At 45.3% G+C, this 12,585-nt stretch overlaps 1 protein-coding gene across 18 annotated transcripts in view; it reads right to left on the reverse strand.

The window, feature by feature from the left end:
* Positions 1-12,585, reverse strand: part of DLGAP1 (DLG associated protein 1) — a 529,488-nt gene that overhangs the window by 84,866 nt on the left and 432,037 nt on the right. For 16 of the 18 annotated variants that reach the window (XM_055237226.2, XM_055237199.2, XM_055237250.2 and 13 more), the window contains one exon: positions 4,252-4,625. In XM_055237226.2, coding sequence (XP_055093201.1) covers positions 4,252-4,625 — 374 coding nt within the window. The remainder of the gene's footprint in view (positions 1-4,251; positions 4,626-12,585) is intronic. The other 2 variants (XM_055237334.2, XM_055237379.2) reach the window with 1 other exon arrangement.

The following is a 12,585-nucleotide window of genomic DNA, read 5'->3' on the forward strand; positions in this document are numbered from 1 at the left end:
CAGGACTCCCAAACTACATTTCCTAGGCCTCCTTGTCAGCTGGTTTCCAGTTGTGTTCTAACAAAGGAAGGTGGAAGAAGAGAAGGAACTTCCTTCCTGTTTCCACCTTCTTCTGGCATCACTCCTGCATGTGAAGGCAGCTATGGCTCCACCCTCCAGCTCCTTTTTTATTTTTTTTGAGACGGAGTCTTGCTCTGTCTCCCAGGCTGGAGTGCAGTGGCGTGATCTCGGCTCACTGCAACCTCCACCTCCCGGGTTCAATCAATTCTCTGTCTCAGCCTCCCGAGTACTTGAGATTACAGGTGCCGACCACCATGCCCAACTAATTTTTTTGTATTTTTAGTACAGACTGGGTTTCACCATCTTGGCCAGGCTGGTCTTGAACTCCTGACCTCGTGATTCGCCTGCCTTGACCTCCCAAAGTGCTGGGATTACAGGCATGAGCCAGCGCAGCCGGCTCCATCTCCTTCCTTTTTTTTTTGAGATGGAGTTTCGCTTTTGTTGCCCAGGCTGGAGTGCAATGGCGCGATCTCGGCTCACTGCAACCTTCACCTCCCAAGTTCAAGCGATTCTCCTGCCTCAGCCTCCCGAGTAGCTGGAATTACAGGCATGCAACACCATGCCTGGCTAATTTTTTGTATTTTTAGTAGAGGCAGCGTTTCTCCATGTTGGTCAGGCTGATCTTGAACTCCCAACCTCAGGTGATCCGCCCGCCTTGGCCTCCCAAAGTGCTGGGATTACAGGCGTGAGCGACTATGCCCGGCCTTTCTTTTTTTGAGACGGAGTTTCACTCTTGTTGCCCAGGCTGGAGTGCAATGGCACAATCTTGGCTCACTGCAAACTCCATCTCCCAGGTTCAAGTGATTCTTCTGCCTCAGCCTCCTAAGTAGGTGAGATTACAGGCATGCACCACCACACCCAGCTAATTTTTTTATTTAGTAGAGACGGGGTTTCACCATGTTGGTCAGGTTGGTCTCAAACTCCTGACCTCAGGTGATCCACCCACCTCGGCCTCCCAAAGTACTGAGATTACAGGGGTGTGCCACCGTGCCTGGCCCTTCAGCTCCTTTCAACAGCCCATGCATCAGCTGCTCTGCACCACTCTGAAGTCCCAGCACCACCTGACCCTGCCACCTCACAATCTGAGCACAGGCTACCCCAGGCCTTTCTTCTGAGCTCCTAAACTTCTGGTAACCCCACCTTTTCCTTCTTGCTCCTTTTATTGCTCTCTCAGTCTTCCCATAACTGTGTAACCAATTTTCTGTATTAAGCTGTCTCTGTTTAAGACGTGAGCCTGGTCTGTGATTTCCTGGATGGGATTTTAACCAATTCCATATGACTACACTCATGTAAATTAAAAACACTTAGGATGTCAGCCAAAGTAGGATGTTGTGTCTTCCACTATGCGCTGGTATAAAACTATCCAATGAAACTTTTTTCAGAAGATGCATGGTAGTTATTTCCCTGAAGAAGCACGATCCTCATGCATAAAAAAGAGGAGACAAAAAAGAAGCAGGGTTCATCAGAACAAGAATGGAGGACATTGTTCTCTTCCTGGTCCAAGCCTCATCCCCACTGGTCCTAGAACTGCCAGCTCATTTGCATCAAGTATTAGCATCTTCTAAGCTTTAGTCATTGTATATAAATTTATCTCTGTGATTTTTTTACTCTTAGCTCCAAATATTGGCAAATGGCACCTTTTATGTATTGTATCTAGGGTAATCTACTTAAATTTATAAAGTGGCTTTCAAAAATTGTAAAAGAAATTGCAGGATATAAGATCTCTGTCCAAAAAAATAATAATTGAGAAAGTCCGTGGCATATTTAGTTCAGCATATTTAGCTAATTATAATTTTAAAGGACAATATTAATCATAACAACTAAATCTAATAATTGTTGAACCCTTATGCCTGGCACTGTGCTTACAGCCTTTCATATATTTTATCAATTAATTTTTACCATACCCTAAATGCACCATATGAAATAAGGACTATCATTATTCTCATTTTCCAGATGAAGAATCTGAGATACAGAAATACTAAGTAATTGATCTAAGTTCACAGAGGTTATAAAGTAAGTAGTTGTAGTATTAGCTATTGGGTATGAATTAAATTTAAAGTTTTGGTAAAGGATTGGAAACTGGCCCTAAGAGGGAAAGCATGGGAGGAAGTCCAAGATCCTAGTGTGACATATTTTGGGAACTTGCATTTAAATTTGATTTCTGTATAACGAAATTCAATGAATAGTTTGCATCTTTAATTTTTTTGTTGTTGTTTTTTTTTGAGATGGAGTCTTACTCTGTCGCCAGGCTGGAGTGCAGTGGCACAACCTTGGCTCACTGCAACCTCCGCCTCCCAGGTTCAAGTGATTCTCCTGCCTCAGCCTCCCAAGTAGCTGGGACTACAGGTGTGCACCACCATACCCAGCTAATTTTTGTATTTTTAGTAGAGACGGGGTTTCACCATGTTGGCCAGGATGGTGTCGATCTCTTGACCTCGTGATCTGCCCACCTCAGCCTGCCAAAGTGCTGGGATTACAGGCGTGAGCCACTGTGCCCGGCCTTTTTTTTTTCTTATTATTCTCCATCAAAGAAGTAGTATAATGTGATCATGTTAGACACTGGGTACAATCTTGGCTCTGTCAAGAAAAAGCAGGTGACCTTGGGCAAGTTTTCCAACCTCTCTGTGCTCTCATCTGTAGGGTAGAGTTGATCCCAACACCTATGCCGTAAGATCGTTGGATGAGTTAAATGAGTGTCACGTGAAGTACTCAGTACTTTGCTATAATTTATATAGCAGTGTACAATGATTAGAGGAAGAATAAGAACAATTTTTTAATTCATTAAATATCCAACTATTTAAGACATGAGATGATGTCTCAAGTAAAAACTTTTCTCCCCAATGTTATATGTGGATTTAAGTCTAGTTCCATCCTACTGAGTGAAAATAATAATAATTATTATTATTCTGAGACTGTTTTAAAAAATCTAGCTCCCTGTGGAGGTTATAGTTTAGTGGGTGCATCATCACGACTAAACATACACGATATAGTGATGGTCACACAACAGTGTGAATGTCCTTAGTGCCACTGAACTGTACGTGTAAAAATAGTTAAAACGGTCTTTTTTTTTTTCAGATGGAGTTTTGTTCTTGTTGCCCCGACTGGAGTGCAATGGCGTGATCTCGGCTCACCGCAACCTCCGTCTATTGGGTTCAAGCGATTCTCCTGCCTCAGTCTCCCAAGTAGCTGGGATTACGGTCATGTGCCACCACCCCCAGCTAATTTTGTATTTTTAGTACAGACGGAGTTTCTCCATGTTGGTCAGGCTGGTCTCAAACTCTCGACCTCAGGTGACCCACCCGCCTCGGCCTCCCAAAGTGTTGGGATTACAGGCGTGAGCCACCATGCCTGGCCACGCCTGGCTTTTAAATTAGCCTTAGAGTGGATTCAATGTGGATGGATCTATTCAACAGCAAATTGAGAAGTTATTATTCAAAGGGTACCCGCAGACTGACATAGCACAACAAAAATGGAGAGAGAGGATGATTTTTCTTCTTTGTTAGAAGAACGTTTCTAGCAGGGTAACCCAAGCTAAACAGATGTAAAAGAAACAAGGTGGAATAAGTCTGATCTTATCTTTGAAAAGCAGAAAAACAGTGAACCGAACTGAGAAGCCTACTGAGTTTTCTACCGTTTTCATGAAATGCTTGATGAGGCTGAAACTAGTGCACATTCTTTCCTCATGATGCTGTGATGTGAGTTATTGCTTTCCACACTATCAGTCACTTTGGTCTTGCTCGCCTTCACTCCCACATCTATGGGAAGTGATTCACATTTTTGTTCTCATATGGTCATTCAATAGTGTTGAACATACTGTTATGTGGCTCGATGACCCTGGCTATTCTTGCAAGTCCACTCTATTTTCTAAAAATAGAAATGTGCATTAGGAATTAAAAGCACCTCATGTTTGATTGTGTTCATGTTCTTCGAATTATCCTGCAGTTTGAGTCACACATTCAATTTAGAGAACAAAAATAATAGCTGCTAATAATGTCTACAAAGAAAATACTTTCATAATCTTGGTCACATTTAACAATATACGGAGTCCACAGCCAATCACTTGAAAATCTGGTCCTACGCATAGATCTATGATTCCAAGCGGCAAGAAAGCAAATCTTCTGGGGAAACAAAAAGTGTTACATTCCTTAGTTTTAAGTTCCTATTTCAAAGGATAGAAAGGGAGGCTGTTACCTGTATCCCAATAGACAGGCATCGATTTTTCTTAAAGTGGTCCTTCTTCCTGTCCTCTGTGGTGACGGTGGCTATGGTAGTCGTGGTGGTGACGGTGGCAGTGTTATTGCCCATGTGTTGACTGGCAGGGCCATGGATCTGGGCGTTTGCAGCTTCGATGGCAGCTGTCAGAGCCTTCATACTGTCCAGGCTCTCGGTGGAGTTGCTGAGTCCAGACTGGCTGATAATATCTCCTCGCTGGCCCTGTCCGTCCATGTAGGCATCCTGGGCTGACTCTGTGCTACTCTGGGCTGTGATAGAAATGAAAGGTTTCGTGGTAGTTCTGGGTGGGACTGGAGGTGGTGTCTTCTTATATGTTGTAATGCAAGATGACACTGGAAGACAGTGAAAACAAAGACACTGTGATTTCTGCGTGGGTTTTAATTTCTGATATTGTAACTGACAGCCATTGGAAATTAGGGCACATGAAACACACTGAGACATTTAACAGGAAAATAAGTTCCATTGACAGGCTGAGACCCCTGCTCTCCGGAGGTGGTTTGGGTCTCATCTGAGGTGACACTTCCACAAAACTGAGGGAGAAAAACACTGGGAAATATCAATCTCTGAAATGGAAGTTTCTGAAATGGAAATTAATATGAATCAACATAAACTAGACATGATTAGCCCTCTGTCGAAACCTTCCCAGCCAACAAATTGTATAGGCACATAGAGAAGGTGAGGGGAGTTTCTGTCTTCAGGGAAAACACTAAATATAGCTAATATTAAATAGAGTAACTCATTAGAAGAGATTTCAGTGGTTGATAATAAACATGGAAAAAGAAAAAAGGAAGGCAAAGAGGTTGTGAGGATGTGTGTTCTGATCCTAATAACAAGGACGAGGTGTGTGGGGGAGAAGGATACACACGCCATCGTAGCTGCTGCAACATTTATCGAAGCCAGTTCTTTCCTTCCTTCTTTCCTCCCTCCCTCCCTCCTTCCTTCCTTCCATCCTCCCTGCTTTTCCTCTCTCCCTCCTTCCCTTAAAAATATTTTTAGGGCCGGGCGCGGTGGCTCACGCTTGTAATCCCAGCACTTTGGGAGGCCGAGGCGGGCAGATCACGAGGTCAGGAGATCGAGACCACGGTGAAACCCCGTCTCTACTAAAAATACAAAAAAATTAGCCGGGCGTGGTGGCGGGCGCCTGTAGTCCCAGCTACTCGGAGAGGCTGAGGCAGGAGAATGGCGTGAACCCGGGAGGCGGAGCTTGCAGTGAGCCGAGATTGCGCCACTGCACTCCAGCCTGGGCGACAGAGCGAGACTCCGTCTCAAAAAAAAAAAAAAAAAAAAAATATTTTTAAAAAATAGAGAGGAGGTCTCTTTGTGTTGCCCAGGCTGGTCTTGAACTCCTGGGCTCAAGAGATCCTCTCCCTTAGGCCTCCTTTCAGAGGACAGAAAAGAAGGCTGTTGCCTATATCCTGAGAGACAGACACATAGAAGTGCTGGGATTACAAGCGTGAGCCACCGGGCCTGGCCACTTCCCACCTTTCTGTCTTTCTGCCTGACTGACAGACCTTCCTTCCTTCCTTCTTTCCTTCTCTTCTCCCTCCCTCCCTCCCTTTCTCTGTCCCTCTGTGTTTTCCCACCTCCTTCTCTTCTTTCCTTCCTTCTGTCCTTCAGTCTTCTTTTCTCTGTCTTCCTGTCTTGTCATCCTTCCTTTTCCTTCTCTCTCTCTCCATCTCCCTCTTTCTTGTCTTTCCCCTCCTCCTCCTCCTCTCTGTCTTCCTTCTTCGCTTCCACCTTGCCTGTCTCTCTCCCTGTCTTTTTCTGGGTAAGCTCCCACTATATAAACTCCTTTTGTTGAATTTTTGCTTGTTTCTGAGCAGAACTACTCACTGAGAGTATTGACACTGTACAAAAGTCTCCTATTGTAGAAATTAATCCACATGCTAGCTTATAAATCAGTCTTCGTGGGTTTGGTCTGTATGAGTCACTCCCTAAAGTGTCTTCCTTTAGGGCAACTTGGTCGAGTCAAGGGCCTGAATCTGACTGGGCGCGGTGGCTCTCGCCTGTAATCCCAGCACTTTGGGAGGCCCAGGCGGGTGGATCACCTGAGGTCAGGAGTTTGAGACGAGCCTGGCCAACATGGTGAAATCTCGTCTCTACTAAAAATACAAAAATTTAGCCGGGCATGGTGGTGGGTGCCTGTAATCTCAGCTACTCGGGAGGCTGAGGCAGGAGAATCGCTTGAACCCGGGAGACGGAGGTTGCAGTGAGCTGAGATCGTGCCACTGCACTCCAGCCTAGGCGACAGAGCGAGATTCGGTCTAAAAAAAATGGTGGGGGTCTGAATCTAGGCTGCTGAGTACAATTTTGGACCTGTACAAGGGGGGTCAAGGTCTGTTTGGAGGCTCCCAGCAGCAGCCTCAGCCCCTCCCTCTGGCCATTTGATTACAACACTGAGGGTTTTGAAGAAGCTTTACACACTGGCTTTCAGGTTCTCATTTGTAAAGCATGATTTAAGAAAATAAGGATAAAAAATGAATTGTTTCCAAGTTGGACTTCGGTCAGTGAAGCACAATTCCTTAAGCAGCTATTATAAATTCATTCAAATAATTATGCTTCCATCATTTCCTCCCCACCCCACTCCAGCCCACCCACTCCCGCAGGTGGTGTCACTGTGGCTCCATCACATCAGCTAGACCTGGCCACGCAGTCCCAACTTGTTACCTACGGTTCCAGCTGCCAACTCGGGCCATCTCACTGAATGAAATACTTGCTTCAACATTGAAGATGTTTCCTCTGGCCACTCAGAGGAAACACCCTATAAGGAACAATAAACAAAAGGACTCTATTATGCTGTCCTGCTGTTTCGGTAGCCTGTGATTTGGATTAATTTCCTTAACCATAAAATAGATAGAGACAATAATGTTTGGCTATTTCCCAGGGATTGCCTGAGTATTGGAGGAATAAATCAAGCAAATGTCTCATTACAATATCATATGGACTCCGGGATGGGGGAAGACAAGGTGCATGACATAGAGGCAGTCTCCCCTCATTCCCTGGGTGGATGACTGGCAGAGGCCCAGCCCAGGAGAACTTCCCATCTATGTTGACTCATGAAACACACATCTTTATCTCTCTTTTTTTTTAGAGATAGGGTCTCACTCTGTCACCAGGTTGGAGGGTAGTGGCACCATCATGGCTCACTGCAGCCTCGATCTCCTAGGCTCAAGCAATCCTCCCACTTCAATCTCTTGAGCAGCTGGGACTACAGGTGTGCACCACCACATCCAGCTAATTTTTTATTTTTTGTGGAGATGGGGGTCTTGTTGTGTTGCCCAGGCTGGTCTTGAACCCCTGGCTTCAAGCGATCCTCCCATCTTGGCCTCTCAAAGTGCTGGGATTAAAGGCATGAGCCACTATGCCGTACCCAGCCCATTTTTATCATTTGAATGCAGCTCAACAATAAGCAGTCGACTTCCTCATTTTTTAGCTAATGCACCTGACAGGAAATACGACTCAGGGAAAATACAGTGCCTGCAAGGTGCAGAGTCAGGAGCAGAGCCAGCCAGCCTCAGGTTCTTCCCACTGGCCCACAGCTAAGCCTCTGGCTAAACAATGCCAGTGCATATACATTGTAAATATCTTGCCTCACTCAATTTAGTTTCTTGCATCCAAACCATGGTGGAGCTCTGGTTCCCAGAGAGGCATGAGTGATGGTAGTCCTGCTGGGAGTAACGCTCATCTCAGTGATTCAGCTGAAGACCCAGAGTGGGTGGGAGCCGTAATTAGGATAGAAGCTCTCCCTATTAAAATTGAATGAAACTACAGCGTTGTACCACTTCACCTAAGACATGTCTTTACAATGTGAACTCATTATTTTGTTCAAAATGGATTCTCAGGACATTCCGCCCACTGATATTTCAAGAAGCTAAATAACATATTCCAACATCAAATGTCTGATCTTTTGGATTATGTATTGCTTCTTGTTAGCTCTCCTTGGTTTCTTCTTTCAGTGTGGATAATCCAAACTGGACAGTGAGGCCAGGCACAGTGGTTCACACCTGTCATCCCAGCGTTTTGGGAGGCTAAGGTGGGAGGACTGCTTGAGTCCAGGAGTTGCAGACCAGCCTGGGCAAGATAACGAAATCCCATCTCTACACAATTAGGAAACAAAACCAAACACTCCCCGTCCAAAAAAAAGTTAGATAATTCAGCCAAATATAGAATCATTTGATTTGCTGTGACATACAGTAAAAATCCTGCCATGATGTGGTAAGTGGGGATGGGAGGGCGCAGGGCTAGGTCACATCGTTTCCAATGCATGACTGACCTTGGGGACCTGAGCCTCCAGTGTGGCTCCTACACTCCCCAGGCCAACTGCAATTGGACGCCACCTGGTGGCTGTTGTCAGCTCATCTTCGCTGTCGATAGGGATAACTGGATACCTTGCTCAACAGGGACATTCGCAGAGTTCCCGTAATGCTTGAAATCTACCATGGTTAGATTGGTCAGGGAGAACACTGGAGACATGGCTTCTCCAACAGGGTGGTCCAGCCCCCAACACCCAAAGAAGATAAGATTTTGAGATCCCCCCCAACTTCGAATAAGGGAGCTGAATGGAGGACAGGAACCATCTCCCATGTTGTTATACGGAGGGACATTACTCATTATTATGAGGCTTAAGGACAGGAACCATCTCCCATGCTGTTATGCGGAGGGACGTTACTCGTTATTATGAGGCTTCACTGCAGTGAGCAGCACTGTCCAGTCATGGACTAGGAAGATGAAAGGAATTCAAATCTTCATGATTTTTTTTTTCCAACTACAGACAGGATCTCATTGTGCTGTGTACGCTAGCCTTGAACTCCCAGATTTAAGAGATCTTCCGCCCTCTGCCTCCTGAATAGGTGGGACAACAGGCGCATGCCACCACTCCCGGCTTAAGATTGCCATTTGAAGGAGAGGAAAGGGGATTCAAATCACAGCTCACGCTTCTCCATCGTCCCCTTCTTCATTTTCCAATTCTTCTGCACTCCAAAACTCATACAACGAAATCCGTCCATTTTCCTCAACATCACCCTTTCCTAGATTTGCTGTCTAAGCCCTAAACCCACGCTTCTCTCCTAAGTGTATTTTGTTTGTTGTTTGGTTTGTTTCAGTTCTACTCTCAGAATTTAGTGCCAGGAAAGATTTAGAAGCCACTGAGAAGGTCTGAGCACCAGCCGGTGTGTGACAGACAAGAGTGAGACTGAAGGAGGGTGAAACACCAGCCAATATGTTTGTCTTGCCTGGTCAAAACAGAAAGAGAAAATGGGAAAGAGAAAAAGAGAAAACGAGCAGCTTCTATATAGTAAGTGAAACATCTGATTTGTTTAAGAGTGACGTTCTCTTTTTTTTTTTGAGACGGAGTTTCGCTCTTGTTGCCCAGGTGCAATGGCGCAATCTCGGCTCACTGCAACCTCCGCCTCCCAGGTTCAAGCAATTCTCCTGCCTCAGCCTCCGGAGTAGGTGAGATTACAGGCCTGCGCCACCATGCCTGGCTAATTTTTGTGGGTTTAGTAGAGACAGAGTTTCACCATGTTGGTCAGGCTAGTCTCAAACTCCTGACTTCAGGTGATTCACCTGCCTCAGTCTCCCAAAGTGCTGGGATTACAGGCGTGAGCCACCACTCCTGGCAAGAATTGAGAGGTGAAGAATTCAGAGGTGAAGCCAGCTGGGTCGAGTGGGGACTTGGAGAACTTTTCTAGCTAAAGGATTGTAAATGCACCAATTAGCACTCTGTAAAAATACACCAAGCAGCACCTGTGTCTAGCTAAAAGATTGTAAATGCACCAATCAGCACTCTGTAAAAACGGACCAATCAACACTCTGTAAAATGGATCAATCAGCAGGACGTGGGCAGGGACAAATAAGGGAATAAAAGTTGGCCACCCCAGCCAGCAGCGGCAATCCCGCTCGGGTCCCCTTCCATGCTGTGGAAGCTTTGTTCTTTTGCTCTTCACAATAAATCTTGCTGCTGCTCACTCTTTGGGTCCACACTACCTTTATGAGCTGTAACACTCACCGTGAGGGTCTGCGGCTTCATTCCTGAAGTCAGCGAGACCACGAACCCACCGGGAGGAACAAACAACTCCGGACACACCAGCTTTAAGAGCTGTAACACTCACCATGAGGGTCCGCGGCTTCGTTCTTGAAGTCAGGAAGACCAAGAACCCACAAGAAGGAATAAATTCCAGACACAGAATGACGTTCTCAAAAAGAATGATTTTTAAAATGTAAGTGGAACTTGAAAAAAGAAATGATGCTGTATTTTTATCACTATTACTGCTTTCCTTTGCCCTGATAAGTTTTTTGTTCATTTCAAATGAAATGATTTTTTTCCTCATCTGGCTGAAAGGACTCTTATCCATTTATGAGAGAGTTGCAGAACCAGAGCTGCAGATTTCAGTGACATTTTCATTCAGTGGATACTGTAGTGCACAGAGACCAGAGGTTGGTATTTACATTTAAGAAGTGATATATTTTTGGGGCCGGGCGCTGTGGCTCACGCCTGTAATCCCAGAACTTTGGGAGGCTGAGGCGGGCAGATCACATGAGATTGGGAGTTCGAGACCAGCCTGAACAACATGGAGGAACCCAATCTCTACTAAAAATACAAAATTAGCCAGGTGTGGCAGCACATGCATCTAACCCCAGCTACTCTGGAGGCTGAGGCAGGAGAATCACTTGAACCTGGGAGGTGGAGGTTGCGATGAGCCGAGATTGCGCCATTGCACTCCAGCCTGGGCAATAAGAATGAAACTCCGTCTCAAAAAAAAATATATGTTATATTTTTAAGAAAGACATTATACGGCAGAGTGCGGTGGCCCGCTCCTGTAATCCCAGCACTTTGGGATGCTGAGGCAGGTGGATCACAAGGTCAGGAGATCGAGACCATCCTGGCCAACATGGTGAAACCCCATCTGTACTAAAAATACAAAAATTAGCCAGGCGCGGTGGTGTGCGCCTGTGTTCCCAGCTACTCAGGAGGCTGAAGCAGGAGAATTGCTTGAGCCTGGGAGGCGGAGGTTGCAGTGAGCCAAGATCGCGCCACTGCACTCTAGCCTGAGTGACAGATCGAGACTCTATCTCAAAAAAAGAAAGAAAGAAAGACATTATAAAGAAAACAACACATTCCTATCATTTCAGCTTCTAGCTCATGATTGAATATTGCCTACATTTGTACGGAAAGATAACGCGGCCAGGCGTGGTGGCTCATGCCTGTAATCCTGGCACTTTAGGAGCCCAAGGCAGGGGATCATTTGAGGTCAGGAGTTCGAAACCAGCCTGGTCAACATGGTGAAATCCATCTCTACTAAAAATACAAAAAAAAATTAGCCCAGCATGGTGGCAGGCGCCTGTAATCCCAGCTATTTGGGAGGCTGAGGCAAGAGAATTGCTTGAACCCAAGAGGCAGAGGTTGCAATGAGCCAAGATCGTACCTCTGCACTCCAGCCTGGGTGACAGAATGAAACTCCATCTGAAAAAAAGAAAAAAAAAAAAGTGTTGCAAGCTTCAGGAAGGCCTGGGCCAGAGATGATTTTATTCTGTAGTGGTGAAGGTGTTCTGACAAATTATCCAGACTCTCTTTCCACTCTGGTTATCCTTCATGTTTAACAACACACAAGTGTCAGGTGGCCACAAAACAGATGGGAGATCAAACTCCCTTTTTGTGCCTTTTTATTCATAAACCCTTACTGGCTAAGCGAATGGATGATAAACCATAAAGCTATGTAGAGAAACTATTTAGCAGTTCCTTATTACTGCATTTTAGAAATTCTTTAAAATATGAGAGAGCAAGTACATAAGGAACCACAAATAAAAACACAATACGACAAAGTAATTAAACTTACATATAAATTAAATTATACATAGATATAGATGCAGATGTCCCAGAGTCAAGTAACATCTTTTCGATGTAAACATGTTGTTACCCTAAGGTGTTGTTATTAAGTGCAACTATTATTATCAAGCAAGCTGTGATTTGATCATCCTTGAGAAGTGGCAGTGCCTACACAGAGCTCATGGGGAAAGCAACCTTGGATTTGCTGTGAGTTCTATCAGATGGTGTCATCTTACTGAGATGAAGACTACCAGAGAGAAGGGCTGCCTTGGTCCACTGTCTAAAATCTGCTGAGGGCAAAGTTCTCCTGATTTGGTCCAGCTGATCAGCCGTTGTTCAACAAGCCCTCAAAAAGGCCTTTATTTATTTATTTGAGACAGAGTTTCTCTCTTGTTGCCCAGGCTGGAGCGCAATGGCACCGTCTCGGCTCACTGCAACATCCACCTCCCAGGTTCAAGCAATTCTCC

The sequence above is a fragment of the Symphalangus syndactylus genome, chromosome 1 (assembly GCF_028878055.3).
Source record: "Symphalangus syndactylus isolate Jambi chromosome 1, NHGRI_mSymSyn1-v2.1_pri, whole genome shotgun sequence".
NCBI lineage: Eukaryota > Metazoa > Chordata > Mammalia > Primates > Hylobatidae > Symphalangus > Symphalangus syndactylus.